The 16,644-nt window shown below is 36.5% G+C and overlaps 1 protein-coding gene across 2 annotated transcripts; it reads left to right on the forward strand.

The window, feature by feature from the left end:
* Positions 1-10,142: 10,142 nt before the first annotated feature.
* LOC145036744 (auxin response factor 8-like) lies at positions 10,143-14,702 on the forward strand. 2 transcript variants are annotated; one of them, XM_078985217.1, is made up of 14 exons: positions 10,143-10,222; positions 11,022-11,134; positions 11,246-11,344; positions 11,449-11,505; positions 11,602-11,757; positions 11,844-11,928; positions 12,055-12,145; positions 12,231-12,395; positions 12,461-12,583; positions 12,714-12,789; positions 12,861-13,008; positions 13,085-13,971; positions 14,052-14,242; positions 14,318-14,702. In XM_078985217.1, exons 1-14 carry the CDS (start codon positions 10,174-10,176, stop codon positions 14,496-14,498), a joined length of 2,421 nt encoding a protein of 806 aa, XP_078841343.1. In that variant the 5' UTR covers positions 10,143-10,173; the 3' UTR covers positions 14,499-14,702. The 2 variants fall into 2 exon arrangements, with proteins under 2 accessions (XP_078841343.1, XP_078841344.1); XM_078985218.1 differs by lacking the exon at positions 10,143-10,222 and adding an exon at positions 10,229-10,793.
* The last annotated feature ends 1,942 nt before the right edge of the window (positions 14,703-16,644 follow it).

Here is a 16,644-nt window from a genome sequence, read left to right on the forward strand (position 1 = left end):
ACCTGGTCCACTCTCTGAGTCTACAGTATGACTGGTCCGCCCGTACCGGGCCTTCAGTCGGCCTGGTCCACTCTCCGAGCCTCAGCACATCTGGTCCCCCCTCGTGGGGCCTACAGCCTATCCGGACCGTTCGCTGGGCCTTCGGGATAACCGGTCCGTCCTGGGTATGTTGGCCTACAGCACAAAACAGGACCTGCCTCAACCCAACCCTAGTCCAACAACCATGGCAAATGGATGTCAAGACCGCTTTCCTTAACGGGAAGTTGGTTGAGGATGTTTACATGTCTCAATCAGAGGGGTTTGTAGATCTGAAGCATCCGAATAGAGTGTGTAAGCTTGAGAAGTCCATTTATGGACTAAAGCAAGTGTCTCACAGATGGAATCTTTGCTTGGATGAGAAAGTCAAAGAGTTTGGATTTGTACGAAGCGAAGATGAATCGTGTGTATATGTCAAAGCCAGTGGGAGTGTAGTAAGCTTCCTCGTTCTATATGTCGATGACATATTACTCATAGGAAACGACGTCCCGACTCTGCAAGAGGTTAAGTCCTGGCTTGGGAAGTGCTTCGCTATGAAGGACCTCGGAGAGGCTTCCTATATTTTGGGAATAAGGATAGTAAGAGAGAGAAGTAAGAGACTAATAGGACTTAGTCAGAACACTTACTTAGAGAAGGTACTAAAACGTTTTAGTATGGAAAACTCGAAGAAAGGAGAATTACCGATACAAAGTAATGCCAAGTTGAGTAAGACTCAAAGTACGAGTACCGAAGCCGAGATAGCTGAAATGAGCCGAGTTCCATACGCTTCCGCAGTTGGCTCAATCATGTACGCTATGACTTGTACTCGCCCTGATGTAGCATTTGCTTTGAGCATGGTTAGTAGATATCAGGGGAACCCTGGCAGAGCCCATTGGATTGCGGTGAAGAATATACTTAAGTACCTTCGGAGGATGAAGGAATGGTTCTTAGTCCTCGGAGGGAGTGATGACTTGAAGGTGCGAGGGTATAGTGACGCCAGCTTTCAAACCGACAGTGACAACTACCGTTCGCAGTTGGGCTGGGTCTTTACCCTGAATGGAGGAGTAGTAACTTGGAAAAGTTCCAAGAAGGAAACCGTAGCTGATTCAACGTGCGAATCAGAGTACATTGCAGCGAGCGAAGCATCAAAGGAGGCAATATGGCTGAAGAACTTCATTGGTGATCTTGGAGTTGTACCTGCCATAAAGGAGCCCATGGAGATTTTCTGTGATAATGAAGGAGCGGTTGCCTTGACCAAGGAACCAAGAGATCATGGTAGATCACGACATATCGATAGAAAATATCACTTTATTAGACATCGTGTAGAAGAAGGACAACTCATAGTGAAAAGGATATCATCAGAAGATAACCTAACAGATCCACTTAGGAAGGGACTGAGTAGGGTTAAGCATTTGCAGCATGCTAGGAGTATTGGGCTGAAGGATGATATTAGCATAGATTAGATAGTATTAGAAACATATAATAGATAAATGTAATTAAAATTCGATGATTAAATAAAGGAGTTTTATTTATAAGTAATGTTACTGTCTTATGTTAATTGTTTAACTATTGTTTCACTTTGCATGTTTTGACTTCCAGAATAATTGAGTTTATTAAGAATAATCGAATTGTTCAAATTGTCCACAATCGTTCATATGTCGGAAGTAAATATGAATGAAGATTGTCATGAATAGGTGTGTAGAGTGTCTAAATGGTTTTAGACATAGCAAAAGATTGTTGCAACGTTCATGAGTGCTTATGAACTAGTTTTGAGCATTGGAACAAACCCGCGCTTACTGTAATCAGCTTATGGAATGTGATAAAAAGGGTGATCGCAAGACGATAATATCATATAGTCTTAAAACCTAGATATATGGTTTGTTATTTGCTAATTGATTGTACATTGATAATGCGAAAACTCATTGGTAACTCGATGTTATAAAACGCATTGTTGTGTATAGTTGATTAATGAATAAGTAAATGCATATAAGTCGAAGTTTATCTGTAACTGTTATCCTAAGAAGGAAAAACTGATATCTCAGCCGCTCGATGATTTGATTTGACTTATGTGCCGAGCCCGGTCAGAACTGAATTGATGTGTTCGATTAAGTTCTATGTCAAATAAATCGGAGATCGAGAAACCAAATGCTAGACTAATCATTCCATAGAATTGTCAGCATGATATCTAACAGAGGACTGTACGATCCCTTATCTAAAGGACAAGATTGATTAGATCAGAGTTTGACAGCATCTTTGAGAGCTACGATTGCAAATCGGATTGTACTTGTACATATAGTTACTAGACTTATCCAAGTGGGAGATTGTTGGAATAGTGTCTAAGGCTACAACTATATTAGGCAAGTATTTGACCCGATGGTGTATGGTCCTTTTGGGTTGCCTTCACCATAGCAACTTGGTTGGATGATTTATTATGAGAGAATAGATATTATTAATATATTATGACAATAATATAATGAATAATAATATTGTTATTTGATTAATATAAGTCATAGATTAATTAGTATTAATTTGGTGACTTAAAGAGATTAATTAAATAAGAGGGTATAAACTGTCAATTGTTTGACAGTTACACTTTAGGCTGTAAATCCTTAAAGGATATGGGTTGGACGAATTCTAGGGCTTGGGATAGCCTCAAATTCGTCCATGGCTTATCTTTGGAAAGGATTAGGATTGCTTAGAGTCTAAGTTATCCAATTAGGGTCTAAGGGTGAAGCCCTAGGAGCCTTACAAGTATAAATAGACCCCTTGGGATAGGGAAATCAACACCTCCTCTACGGCAAGGATACCCTGGCCAATTTCCTCCTCTCTCCTCTCTCTCAAATCATTCTCTTTGCTAGTTGGTGTTTGTAAGCCATTAGAGGAGTGACAATTGTGACTCTAAAGCTCCAAGAACAAGAAGATCAAACAAGTGTTTCAAGGTATGCTTCTAACTCTGGTTTTGTATTGTTCTTATACCTAATTAGCCATTAGGAGTCTTGGATTCAATGCATGTTTAATTAGAGAAACCTAGATCTAAGCATTAGGGTTTGTATACGCATATAGGAATGTTCTTATGTACAAAACCCATCAGTGGTATTAGAGCCTAGATTGGTTTCTATTAAATTGATGCTTAATTGTTTGAATGTTAACTGCAAAATTGAATCAAGACAACATCATTATCAAGCATACAATAATACAACATACTCGATTTACATCATTATAATTGTTTACAAAAGTTACATCCCAAAAATAATAAGTGCATGATAGAAACAAGATACTATACATTCCACAAATTCTTGATGACCAACCTGCTTATCGTGTCACTGAGAATATAAGTTATTTTAAAACGTGAACATATACAATGTTTGTGAGTTCATAACATGTTTATAGGAAAAGTTCTGTATCACTTTGTAAACACCAGTTCCGTAAAAATGCTTTGAGTGTTTTGTTTCAAATCTTGTATTATAGCATGTGTATTCATATTTTTGAAAACGAATAAAGAGAATTCTAGAAAATCCTATATTTTCTATTGCAAGTAAAATGTAATGTACAGTGTTTATTTCTCAGAAAATCCGATATTTTCTGTCAGTAAAAGAGTTGTAGTCTTCAAACTATAAGACCCGAGTGTCGTAGAAATGAATAGCTCGCACGTGTATCAAAAGTATCATATATGTATTCCGTAAATTTGTACAGTGTTTGTTAATCTCTACGTGAGTCGTTATAACCATGCTTGATATGACTGATCTGTCTGTCATGACGTTTTTCAGGGGTCGACTTGTTTAAGGTAAGACATTTGTCACCCTAGACTGGCCTAGTCTAGTTGTAGCGAACAGCGCAGGTGCGGGGCTGTCAACCCCGTATACATCTATACAGAAACTCTCGCTTTTCCTCCAGGAGACTTTGGTTATAACTACAGGACTTAAGGTTGTACACTAGGTAGGTCCGAATGAAAGAAAGTCTCACAAGAACCTTAACTAAATTTACGCGAACAATGTATCACATTGTTTATTGGTTTAAAATAATGTTTCGAGTATGCATTTGATTACAAAACATTGGTGATGGAAATACCATTTGTTTTTATCAAAGTGACGTGAAGCCCAATAAGAAAATCAATGGGCCTATAAGGCCCAAATAACATGTAATGAGAACACAAGACCCAATAAGGAGTGTAAATGACGTAATTAACCCATTCGTTATTATAATGCATGGTTTTAGCTTAATTAATATCAAAATGGTATAAAAAGTTCACTTTTATTAAAATTGACATTATTGGCCTAATAAGCCAAGAATTTACATTATAAGTCAATTTTTGATAAAAATGACAATTTATGCCCATTAAGGCCGAAAGTTTACATTTAAGGGCCCATTTTGAATAAAATGACATTTTTAGCCCACTTTTATTAGAAATAACATTTTCGGCCCAAATATATTGGAAATGACATTTTTGGATCAAATAAATTGGGAATGACATTTTCGGCCCAAATTTAATAAAAATGACATCTTAAGTCCATAAAGGATGAAAATTATATTTTAGGCCCATGAAACTATGAATTTCTAAATAAGTCCCATTTTTTTTATTAAAATTGATCATCTTAGCCCATTAAAACAGTGAAGGCCCAAGTAGAAGCCAATTTTGTGAAAATCAACACTTTTAGTCCCTTTAAAACCATGAATATCATAAAGATCCCTTTTTATCCAAAAATGACTCTTTTGGTCCTCTCAAAACCGTGAGTTAACATAAAGACTTCACTTTTTGTTTATTTGTCAAATTTGGCCCCCTTTACGGTTTTATTTAGTTTCCCAGTATTCCTTAACATGTTTAATCCTTTCAACCTCATAGTAAGTTTCATAAAGTGATTTAAGGTCCAAACATCACCAAGTTTTAGTAGATATTTCGAGTTTGGCGAATGTTTGACATGTTTTCATAGCATAATCACAACATATAACATGAAAATACACACATACATGCATAAATACTTAGATCTAACACAAAAGCAACTTGTATCCTCCCCCCAAAAAGATAGTAAAACCGAAAAAAAAGGGATATGAACTCACTTTGATGATGGATTCGGTTGTGATGAAGAAATGAAGAAGATTAAAGGTGTTTTCGGTCTAGAGTATTCCTTTGAGAAGATCTTCGAAGACAAGATGATCCAATGAGCATAAACACGAGGATGGTGTTACTTTGATGAAATATCTTAGCATAAAGATGAAGTTTAACATCTTGAATATGAATTAACTTACTAAGAAGGATGAACTTTGAGGAAAACTTATTGGAAACCCACACTACTTCACGATTTCTTGATGGAGAATGAATGAATTCTTTAAACATTTAGAGGAGATAAGAGATGTAAGTGAGAGTTAAGATGAAAAGTGAGTGAGGTGGAGAAAGGCTCGACTGCGAATAAGAAGAGAGGAAGAGAGAGGTGATTAGGTTTGGTTAATACATGGTGGTTTAGTGATCTTCATCCTAGGTGTATGGGGGACTTTGCATGGATTACCATTAAATAATAGTGATGTGTCAAGCCTTAAGTTAATCTCATATTTTCTCTCTTTTTTTGATTAAAAACCGAGAATGAAGAGGGAATGGAAAGAAATTTGGATGTTGGGCACAGTTTGATTATCAACCGAATTTGTATAGCCCAAAAAAATAGATTTTTCGGCCCATTGGGTCCTTATTAGGGGCTTACGACCCAAAAGAGGTAAGAGAGATGGGTTTTTGGCCCACTATAATTAAATAGTGGTTTTCGGCCCAATAAGGCCCATGATGAGTCTTATGGCCCAAAATGTTATAATTTAATGAATGTGGGTTCAACTAGGGCCAAAATGAGGTTTCTTAACCCAACATTATCAAGTTGAGAGTTTATTGGCCCATTAGTCCCAATAAGAGGATCATGGTCCAATAAGAGTTTAAACTGGTAAATTAGGGTTATAACCCAAAGTTAAGTGAATACAGTGCATTGAATTAGGTTTAGGGCTCCACGAGTGAGTTTTGATTTGAATAGTTGTTTTTGAATGAGTAATATGTATAACATCAAACTTGGAGTTACGAGATACATCAAAAGTTGATTACATCTGGACAGAATTTCCTAGCCTAAAATGCCAGTTGTGACACTTGTGGTGCCACGTCATCATGCGCATTGTGCACTTCGCGTGCACAATTCCCTAGATTTTCAAAATGGTGTAACTTCTTCATATGAGCTCCGTTTTTTATGTTTTTTTATATCACCAAAAATCTCTTGACGAGAAAAAAACTTTCCTTTAGACTCCAACAACTAATTCTCACTCTATAAATTTTTTATATTTTTGATAGGTTTAGGCTATTAGAAATCGCTGCAGAAAGTATAACTCTTACATACGGACCCCGTTCTCGATGATATTTTTTTCGACGGGTTCATATTCATGGGATTCTCAATTCTCATTTAAATTGTTTTGACTAACAATCAACCGATTAGAATTTCCATTTCCGTGCCCTCACTTCTACGTTGAAACTTCAAAAAATTATAACTCCTCTTACGAAGTCAGATTTGGATGTTCTCGATATGCACATTATTGGTTTAATGATTGCTACGGCTTTCGTTTTGATTACTAAGGTTATAAAATAATTTATCAAAAATTCACTTTTTTATGATACACAGAGTCGTGTTGCAAAACTTCGAAGAAGCATAATCTTTTCATACGAAGTCAGATTTGAAGGTTCTTTATATGTACGAAATCGTTGTCACATATACTATGACTCTGGTTAAGATTATTTATCATAAATAATCTTGTATAAAAAAAGTCATTTTTAACGCTTATTAATTTTAAATTGACTAGCCTGAATCTATGAGCGTTACATAACACTACAAAAACCATAAGTTCATTTCAAATAACTAAAAGATCCTTTTAGACTATCTTATTCTCATATTTCTTTTTTTCTCTCAAATCCATATTATCATGATTGTCAAAGTACGTTGTTTTAGTTCAACCTTAATGCGTATGCTAACGATTTTTTTTTCTTTATGATTGATATTAGGTACCGAAGATGTTGCAAGCTCCCTCATTAAAAGCGCAACAAATTTAGTATCATTATGTTGTATTATAAAAAACTGTGATGAATTTATTGTCACAATCCATTTAATGTAATTATAATTAGAATGTGTGTAATTAGAGGCTAAAAGTGTGATCTCATATATGTTAGGTGATGTTGAGTGCAAATTTATATATAAGACATGTTTGATCCTAAGCAAAACGAAAGGTTCGAGTCAATCCCCTTTGAATACCCAAAAGGCAGAGCCCATGACGGTTACAAGTTCAATGGATAAACTTGACAACAATAAAGAAATAATGGAAACAAGGAAGGTTTTGGGTATGGTTGAAGACTATCATGCTCTCCAGAAATCATGTTTCCTAACATCCCAATCAGGTGCCAACATAAACCCATTTTCCTTGACTCGTTTGATAAGTTTTGCCAAATAGCTAAAGTTGCTTGACATTTATTTCCAAAAACCGAATTTTATCTCTAGAATACCACAAGTTATGTCAATCTTATCCATGTTTCATATGTATCAGTACATACACTTATATTATTGCCAGTTTGACCATTTCTTAAAATTTTGAACGTGTACTTTCCGATAAACAATGTTTTCAATTTTGTGCTTAAATTTGAAAGTGCTATTAAAGATGAAATTTTGTCGGATATTAAGATTTTTTGGGGGTGAATTCCAAAAAATAGACACAACAAATCGAATTTCCAGATATAGACATAAGTTCCGCAAAGGTGAGCTCCAAGGGCTCCACGGAATGAGTAAAAGCCCCGATGAATCAATGTGGCAATTTTTTTTCTTAAGAATAATTCTGCTGAGCTACCTCCGGGGAATGAACTTTTGCTCCGTAGTATGAGTATAAGCTCTAATGAATCGATGGGATTTTTTTTCTGAACCATTCCACGGAGCTACCTCCGAATAATGAGTTCATTCATCGGAGGTAGCTCTACGGAATGACTCTTTAGATTTTTTTTTTTGTGTCGAATCAATTATTCGGAGTAATGAGTTCATTCATCGGAGGTAGCTCCACGGAATGGTTATTTAGATTTTTTTTTGTGTCACATCAATTATTCGGAGATTAAGTTGATTATGCGGACCCTCATAGCTCACCTCCGCGGAATCCATGTGCATATTTGAAAATTCGATTTTTCGTGTCTATTTTTTAGAATTCAACCCCCCAAAATATTTATATCCGGCAAAATACCACTAAAGATTATCACATATTAAGTTTATAGAAACACAAACATAAATGAAAATATCAATATGAAAAATGAAATTACTCGACTCCTAAGGTTGCGTTTAGTTACAGAAAAACAATTTTCATTTTCTGTTTTTTGTTTTCCCTTTTCAATTTTCATTTTCCGTTTTCATTTTTCATTGAAAAATTTAGAGAACGCGTTTAGTTAAACTTATTCATTTTTCATTTTCAGTTTTAGAAAATTAGAAAACGTGTTTAGATGTCTATTTTTCTATCGGTTTTCATTTTTAAAAAACGGTAGTGGTAGTAGGGTGTGGGTGGGGGCGGTGACGGTAGCGGGTCGGCGGCGGTGGTGGTGATGACAGGCGATGGTGGTGGCGGCGTCAATTTTGTCAGTGGTGGTGATGGTGGTGGTGCTAGTGATGGGTTAGTGGTGGTGGTGGTGATGGTAGGTCGATGATTGTTGTGGTGGTGTTGGGTGTGTGGGGGTGCGAGTGTGTGTTTGTGTGTGTATGTGTGTTTGTGGGGGTAGGTGTAGGTTTGTGTGTGTGTGTGGGTGTGTGTGTCTGTGAGGGTGGGGGTGGTGGTAGGTGTGGGTGTGTGAGTATGTATGTGTGTGTGGGTTGGTGTGTGTGTGTGTATGGGTAGGTATGTATGTGTGTGTTTGTGGGTTGGTGTGTGTGTGGGTGTTTGTGTGTGTGTGTGTTTGTGTGTGGGTGTGTGTGGGGGGTGTGTATGTATGTGTATGTGTGTGTGTGTGTTTGTGGTGGGTGGGTATGTATGTGTATGTGTGTGTGTGTTTGTGGGTGTGTGTGTGTGTGTGTGTTTGTGGGTGGTTGTGTGTGTGGGTGGGTATGTATGTGTATGTGTGTGTGTGTTTGTGGGTGGGTGTGTGGGTATGGATGTGTAAGTGTGTGTTTGTGGGTGGGTGTGTGTGTGGGTATGTATGTGTGTGATTGTGTGTGTGTGTGGATAGGTATGTATGTGTGTGTGTGTGCGTGTGCGGGTGGGTGTGTGGGGGGGTGGGTATGTATGTGTGTGTGTTTGTGGGTTGGTGTGTGTGTGCGTGTGTGTGTGGATGGGTATGTATGTGTGTGTGTGCGTGTGCGGGTGGGTGTGTGTGTGGCTGGGTATGTATGTGTGTGTGGGTGGGTTGGTGTGTGTGTGGGTGGGTATGTATGTGTGTGTGCGTGTGTGTGTGGGTGGATATGTATGTGTGTGTGTGTGTGTGGGGGGGGGGGGGGTGTTAAGGTGGGGGTTGGTAGAAGTAGATGGGGTGAAGTGGGTGTGTGTTCATAAAAAAAATTTGGAATTAGAAAAATATGGAAAATAATGATTATCAGTTTTCCAAAATTTTCCATCTTCTTTGTAATTTTAGAAAACGGAAAATTTTCGTTTTCCGTGAAAAATTTAGAAAAATAGACGAACTAAACGCGTTTTCAAAATTCTCATTTTTCTTGAATTTTTTTTTCGGAAAACGGTCTATTTTTCCGCAACTAAACGCACCCTAAATTACCCAGAAATCCTTAAATTACCAAACCATCTATATCTTTATACCCTACCCAATTTCTAACGCTCCTTGGTCATGAATCAATACGAAGGAACCGTCAAAACTCAAAATGACTGAAATTAGAAAGTAAAATATTTAGTGGAAAACACTTTTCTATAATAATCTTTTCAAAAGATTAGGAATGTAACTTATGCCTTTTTAGCATTTCCTCTCAAATCTCAATTATATTATAAATTAAAAATTAAAAATGATTTGCTATAGGCCTACAAAATAGGTTTGCCATAAAGAGCAATATTAAAAAAATTAAATAAAATGATTATATACTCTTTATCTTTTTTATTTAAATCTATGGAAAATAGGAATTTATTTAATTTTATAATCGGAAGGTCCGTACTCTGACAACGACCACTGAAGGATGGTGGCACATGCCTCCTGTCATCTCACTCCTCTATAATCGACGGTCTTCATCTCCAGGTACGGATTTCCCTACGCTTCTGATCCATTTTTCCTCCATTATCACTTCCACTTCTCTCTACTCTACTCTCTGCTTCAGGTCGACTATGGTCGGTCGGATCGGGATCCAATATCCACCCCCTATATAACCCCTTCATGCTCCACTCTCTCTCCTTTCTTTTCACTATTTTTTTCAACTTTTTCGATAGCGATCGGGGACAAAAGTTCACTCATGGCGATGTTTCAGAACAACCACTGGTTTTCTGAGCTCGGTTAGTTAGGGTTTTGCTTTTTAGCTATGGGAGGGGGGATTTTTAGCTTTGGAATAATGCATGTGAAGGTTAGGTGTTTTAGACTTTGGAGGAAGCGATTGAGCTGATAATTAAAAGGAGTGAATGTTGATTCAGCAGTTTTTAGGGGTTTAGGATTCGACGATCGTTAAGCCCCGAGAAGCTGCTGCACTGAGGATTCGTTTAGCTCATGCTTATGAAATTAGTTAATTAATAATACACATATTTATATAATAAGTTAAGATTTAGATAAAATAATATGAAGCTTTCAACATCAGGGTCTGGTCAGCAGCCTCAAGAAGGTATATATATATCATATCTATATCTATCTATCTCCTTCCAACTCCTTTGTTTTTGTTTTTGACTTTACATGTCTGTAAGTGTCCTTTTCTTGGATTCTTCTTACGTACGTGTATATATATTGTATACATTAATGTCCGTGTGGTATACTCTTGATTAATCAAGTATTTTAACCTAAAGCTGTGTCTATTGGGATTAATTTATTGATTGTTTCTTATTGCTTATTGAAGGAGAAAAGAAAAGCTTGAATTCGGAGCTATGGCATGCTTGTGCAGGCCCTCTTGTTTCCCTACCGACAGTAGGCTCCCGTGTAATTTATTTCCCTCAGGGTCATAGTGAACAGGTTCTTCCTTCTTCCTTCTTATATACTTCTTGTTCCCCCAAATTGTGCATATATTTACTTAATTTTGATGACCGATTACTTATAATCTATCTAATTGAAAATGAAAACCAGGTTGCTGCAACTACAAATAAAGAAATCGATTCTCACATTCCCAACTACCCAAGCCTTCCTCCTCAATTGATCTGCCAACTCCACAATGTCACAATGCATGTGTGTTTTCATTCATAATTTCATATCCTCAAATATACATGATCTTAACGTCTTGTTTGTATAACTTAGAGGTCAAAGAAAGACTTATCATGTTCCAATTTCAGGCAGATGTTGAGACAGATGAAGTGTATGCTCAAATGACATTGCAGCCATTGACACCCGTAAGTAAAAAAAATTACCAATGTTGATGTATTCGCCATTTGGAGGATTAAAAAAGTTAATTTTTTTTTTCTTTTTTTTGTGTAATATGATGTCAGCAAGAGCAGAAGGATACATTTCTTCCTGTTGAGTTGGGAATTCCAAGTAGACAACCAACTAATTACTTCTGCAAGACATTAACAGCTAGTGACACAAGCACCCATGGTGGCTTCTCTGTTCCTAGACGTGCTGCTGAAAAAGTTTTCCCTCCACTTGTATTATTCTATTCCTTCTATTTTAACCTTAAAACCTACACATTTTTCTTGATTAATTAAATCATCTTCTTTTTTTCTTCCTTCAGGATTTCTCTCAACAACCACCTGCTCAAGAACTTATTGCAAGAGATCTCCATGATGTTGAGTGGAAGTTCAGACACATTTTCAGGGGTAGGTATTGGATATTTGGATCCCTTCTCATTTATATAAAGCAAAATATTACAAAAAAATGTAAAGATTCTCATTCTCATTCTTGAATCTTGAATCATTACATGTTTTCTTCTCCTTCACATTCAGGGCAGCCGAAACGCCATCTTCTCACTACAGGGTGGAGTGTGTTTGTCAGTGCAAAAAGACTCGTTGCAGGAGACTCTGTTCTTTTCATCTGGTAATTTCTCAAATTTTCAAATATTCAATTTGATATTGCAGTTGACTATTTGAATTTTGACTTTTACTGTTGATATGAAAATTAGGAATGAGAAAAATCAGCTTCTTTTGGGAATCAGGAGAGCAAGTCGACCACAAACTGTGATGCCATCATCTGTTCTATCAAGTGACAGTATGCATATCGGGCTTCTTGCAGCTGCAGCTCATGCAGCTGCAACCAACAGTTGCTTCACAATCTTCTATAATCCAAGGTGGAATTTAAATAATTTATGATTTAGTATTTTGTTTTGGTTTTTGACTTTCTAATTCCATTCAGGGCTAGTCCTTCGGAATTTGTGATTCCCCTTTCGAAATATGTGAAAGCTGTGTATCATACGCGTGTTTCTGTTGGGATGCGTTTCCGTATGCTGTTTGAAACTGAAGAATCAAGTGTCCGCAGGTATTCTTATTTCTTTCCCAATTTTCTTGTTTCTACACAACAACATATGAAAGTCAAAACTTTATGTTTGTTTTGTACTATGTTAATGTTACATGGGAATGATTTGTATAAATATAAATATATAATATAGATACATGGGGACAATTACTGGCATTGGTGATTTAGATCCTACTCGTTGGCCCAATTCTCATTGGCGATCTGTCAAGGTAATTACTGATTCCATTACCTTTCTTATTCCATTCCATTCCATTCCATTCAACCGTTATTTTATTTATAGGTTGGATGGGATGAATCAACAGCAGGGGAAAGGCAGCCACGTGTGTCATTATGGGAAATCGAACCATTAACAACTTTTCCCATGTATCCATCTTTGTTTCCTCTTCGGTTGAAAAGACCATGGTACCCTGGAGCTTCATCTTTTCAAGGTATAAAACTATCAATCTTTCTTTCAATTCCAAATCTTTTTTTTGTATTCAATTTGAAGTTATTTATTTGTTTCAGGAGACAGCAGAGATGATGCAGTCAATGGAATGGCATGGTTGAGAGGGGAAACAGGTGAGCAAGCACTTAATTCTCTAAACTTTCAATCTGGTGGAATGTTTCCATGGATGCAACAAAGGGTAGATCCGTCATTTCTCCAAACCAACCTCAACCACCAGTATCAAGCTGCATTAGCAGCAGGGTTACAGGGTGTAGGAAGTGGCGATGCTTTGAAACAACAACTCTTACAATTTCAACAGCCTGTTCAATACCTTCAACACTCCACCACCCCAATAACTCATCAGTCAATGTCAATCATCCCACAGCAAAGGGTAGATCCGTCATTTCTTCATAGTCATGGTCAAATGTTGGAGAATTTAACACGGTCAACTCAGAACCAAGAGAGTCAACAACATCAGCAAAATCCATACACGGAGACGTACAACATGATGCAATCGAGTATTCCCTCTCCTTCGTTTCCAAAGACAGACTTCATGGATCCCAAATTCACTTCCAATATCGCCCCTCAAACCACCATGTTAGTCTCCGATCCAAATTTTTCAAGAACCGGTCAAGGTCAAAGTCAAACACAATCGTGGGTATCGAAATTTGGTCAACCACAAGTCAACACTTGTTCGACTTCACCCTTTCAAGGGAAAGACGGAGGTAGTTCGAATTCCATTGATCAGGAATCTTCAAGTTTGGATGCGACACAAAATCAGAATTTATTCAATCAAATTAACATCGATTCATCCGGGCTTCTACTTCCAACAATCGACACCACCGATTTGTCCCCAATGCCTTACTACATGCAAGACTCTTCCGAGTTGTTAACACCTACAGGAGGAGGAGGAGGAGGAGGACAAATCGACCAAACTACCCCTAATCGCAACCGGACATTTGTGAAGGTATCATTGCTAATTTTGTAAAAAGTAAAGACGTAGATGGATTTGAGCGAAGTGAAATGTTTGATGCGTGTGTTTTGTAGGTTTATAAATCGGGGTGTGTAGGGAGGTCATTGGACATGAGCCGATTCAACAGCTACCATGAGCTGCGTGAGGAATTGGGTGAAATGTTTGGGATCGAGGGTTTGCTTGAAGACCCTCAAAGATCAGGCTGGCAGCTTGTATTCGTTGACAGGGAGAATGATGTTCTTCTCCTTGGAGACGACCCTTGGGAGTAAGTAGTCGCTTTATTTATTGAAACTTATAAATTAGTTGAAGATTTATTGAAATATATGTGTGTATGCAACAGGGCATTTGTAAATAGTGTCTGGTATATCAAGATACTATCTCCTGAGGATGTGCAACAACTCGGGAAGCAAGAAGTGGAATCTTTAGGAGGAGGCCAAAACTCGGGTGAAAGGATCCACAGAGACCATCTGTCTCTTTCGGGACTTCCTCCATCGATGGGGTCAGGGTCACTTGATTTTTGATCAAAAAGGAAAAAAAGAAACCGTGGCTTGTTTTGGTCTCTTTTGAGTTGATGCGTTTAGTAGGTATTGTCTTTAGCTCGCTCTCTGAATACTTGTGGTAATAATTCCAAGTTTAGAACACAATCTTTGACTTATTATGAGTGGTTGACTATTATGGAATTGTAATTTGACCATACATTTATCGTGTGCTCTATTTCTGTTTTCTTTTCCTTCTCATTTTTGGAATTGTATTCATCAGTTGTTAGCTTAGCAAAATGTTGGAAGATAATTTTGTTTAAGTAAAATATTATTGACAAAAGGTGGTAACGGAAATATAAATTTTGTTCTTGAATTCAACCTTTTTAGGGTTTTAGCAATGAGGAGAAGCAAGGTTCAAACAGTGGACTAAATAGGAGACGAGAGTGGAATCTTTGCAAATAACATTTTTTTAAATAAATCCCTAAGGTTTCATAATTTTCTTTTAGTTGCCCTTGTTTGTCAATCAACAAAAAAAAAAAAGTAACATTAATTTTTCGTATGTATAACTTATGTGCACTGTGTGTCATGTCATGTAATCTAAGCTTACATGATTACCAGATTTAATTTGGATGGTTTTCCTGTTTAAACAGTAAAATGGTACTTTAATAACCTATTATGCAAAAATATAATTTTGATGAAAAAAAAACACACACACACAAACTTAATTATGTATTTATGTTTCTGTATCATTTTCTCTACATTTTTTTTCTTTTGACAATTTTGATACTTACCTTTACACATCATTTTCCCTATAATTGTTTCTTATTGTATCGAGTCCTTTTAGAAAATTATTTAAAAAAAAAAAGTTGAAAACTATCATAATATATACATTATTTCTTATTTAATTTATCTTTTATCAAAATACAAAAACAAAGTGTTATAAAACTTTATCTATCGGTACTGCAAAAACATGCTAGAGGTGTTTTATCTCTCTTATAGTTGCACGAATATTGCGTCTATATTCGTCAACCTTCAAGGCACAAACATGATAGTAGATGAGTCAAAAATGATTAAGGTACGGTGAACCAATGATATCTGATGAAGAGACACCCATTAGGAATGGTGGGGCAACGACGAAATCACAAAGTCACAGGGAAAAGATCACATGAGAGAAAGAAAAAAGAAGAGGTTTGTGAGGGAAAGACGATAAAATTATTCTTATTTAATTTAATCTTTTATCAAAATACAAAAACAAAGTGTTATAAAACTTCATCTATCAGTACTGCAAAAACATGCTAGAGGTGTTTTATCTCTCTTACAGTTGCACGAATATTGCGTCTATATTCGTCAACCTTCAAGGCACAAACATGATAGTAGATGAGTCAAAAATGATTAAGGTACGGTGAACCAATGATATCTGATGAAGAGACACCCATTAGGAATGGTGGGGCAATGACGAAATCACAAAGTCACAGGGAAAAGATCACATGAGAGAAAGAAAAAAGAAGAGGTTTGTGAGGGAAAGACGATAAAATTATTCTTATTTAATTTAATCTTTTATCAAAATACAAAAACAAAGTGTTATAAAACTTCATCTATCAGTACTGCAAAAACATGCTAGAGGTGTTTTATCTCTCTTACAGTTGCACGAATATTGCGTCTATATTCGTCAACCTTCAAGGCACAAACATGATAGTAGATGAGTCAAAAATGATTAAGGTACGGTGAACCAATGACATCTGATGAAGAGACACCCATTAGGAATGGTGGGGCAACGACAAAATCACAAAGTCACAGGGAAAAGATCACATGAGAGAAAGAAAAAAGAAGAGGTTTGTGAGGGAAAGACAAGAAATGCTTGTGAGGATAATTCTTTCCATTTTAAGCATTGACCGGCCATTTTCTTTTCTCTTTAAATAATAAATACATAATTTTCAAAGTACCATTAGTTGGTAACTATTTTTCAAAAACACTATCCTGTTATAAAATATGATCAAATAACAAGATAAATTATAAAGTAAAGAAAGACATGAGAGTAGAGAGAACTTTTATTCCAATACTTGTGATGAAATCATCAAGTTTCTAATACATATGGCTCACTATTTATACTATCCAAATAAAACTATAATATGAATGCACATTATGATGGTGTATTATTACATTCATAAAACACATTAAAATGGTTGTT

Source organism: Lactuca saligna, chromosome 3, assembly GCF_052625555.1.
Source record: "Lactuca saligna cultivar CGN05327 chromosome 3, ASM5262555v1, whole genome shotgun sequence".
Taxonomy (NCBI): domain Eukaryota; kingdom Viridiplantae; phylum Streptophyta; class Magnoliopsida; order Asterales; family Asteraceae; genus Lactuca; species Lactuca saligna.

What these genes read in the sequence shown, in the direction of transcription:
- LOC145036744 (XM_078985217.1), top strand. Translation starts at nt 10,174, where the DNA reads ATGCCTCCTGTCATCTCACTCCTCTATAATCGACGGTCTTCATCTCCA. An exon ending in TCGACGGTCTTCATCTCCAG is followed by an intron (nt 10,223 to 11,021) that starts GTACGGATTTCC and finishes TGCTTATTGAAG; the next exon opens with GAGAAAAGAAAAGCTTGAAT. An exon ending in GTTCAGACACATTTTCAGGG is followed by an intron (nt 11,929 to 12,054) that starts GTAGGTATTGGA and finishes CTTCACATTCAG; the next exon opens with GGCAGCCGAAACGCCATCTT.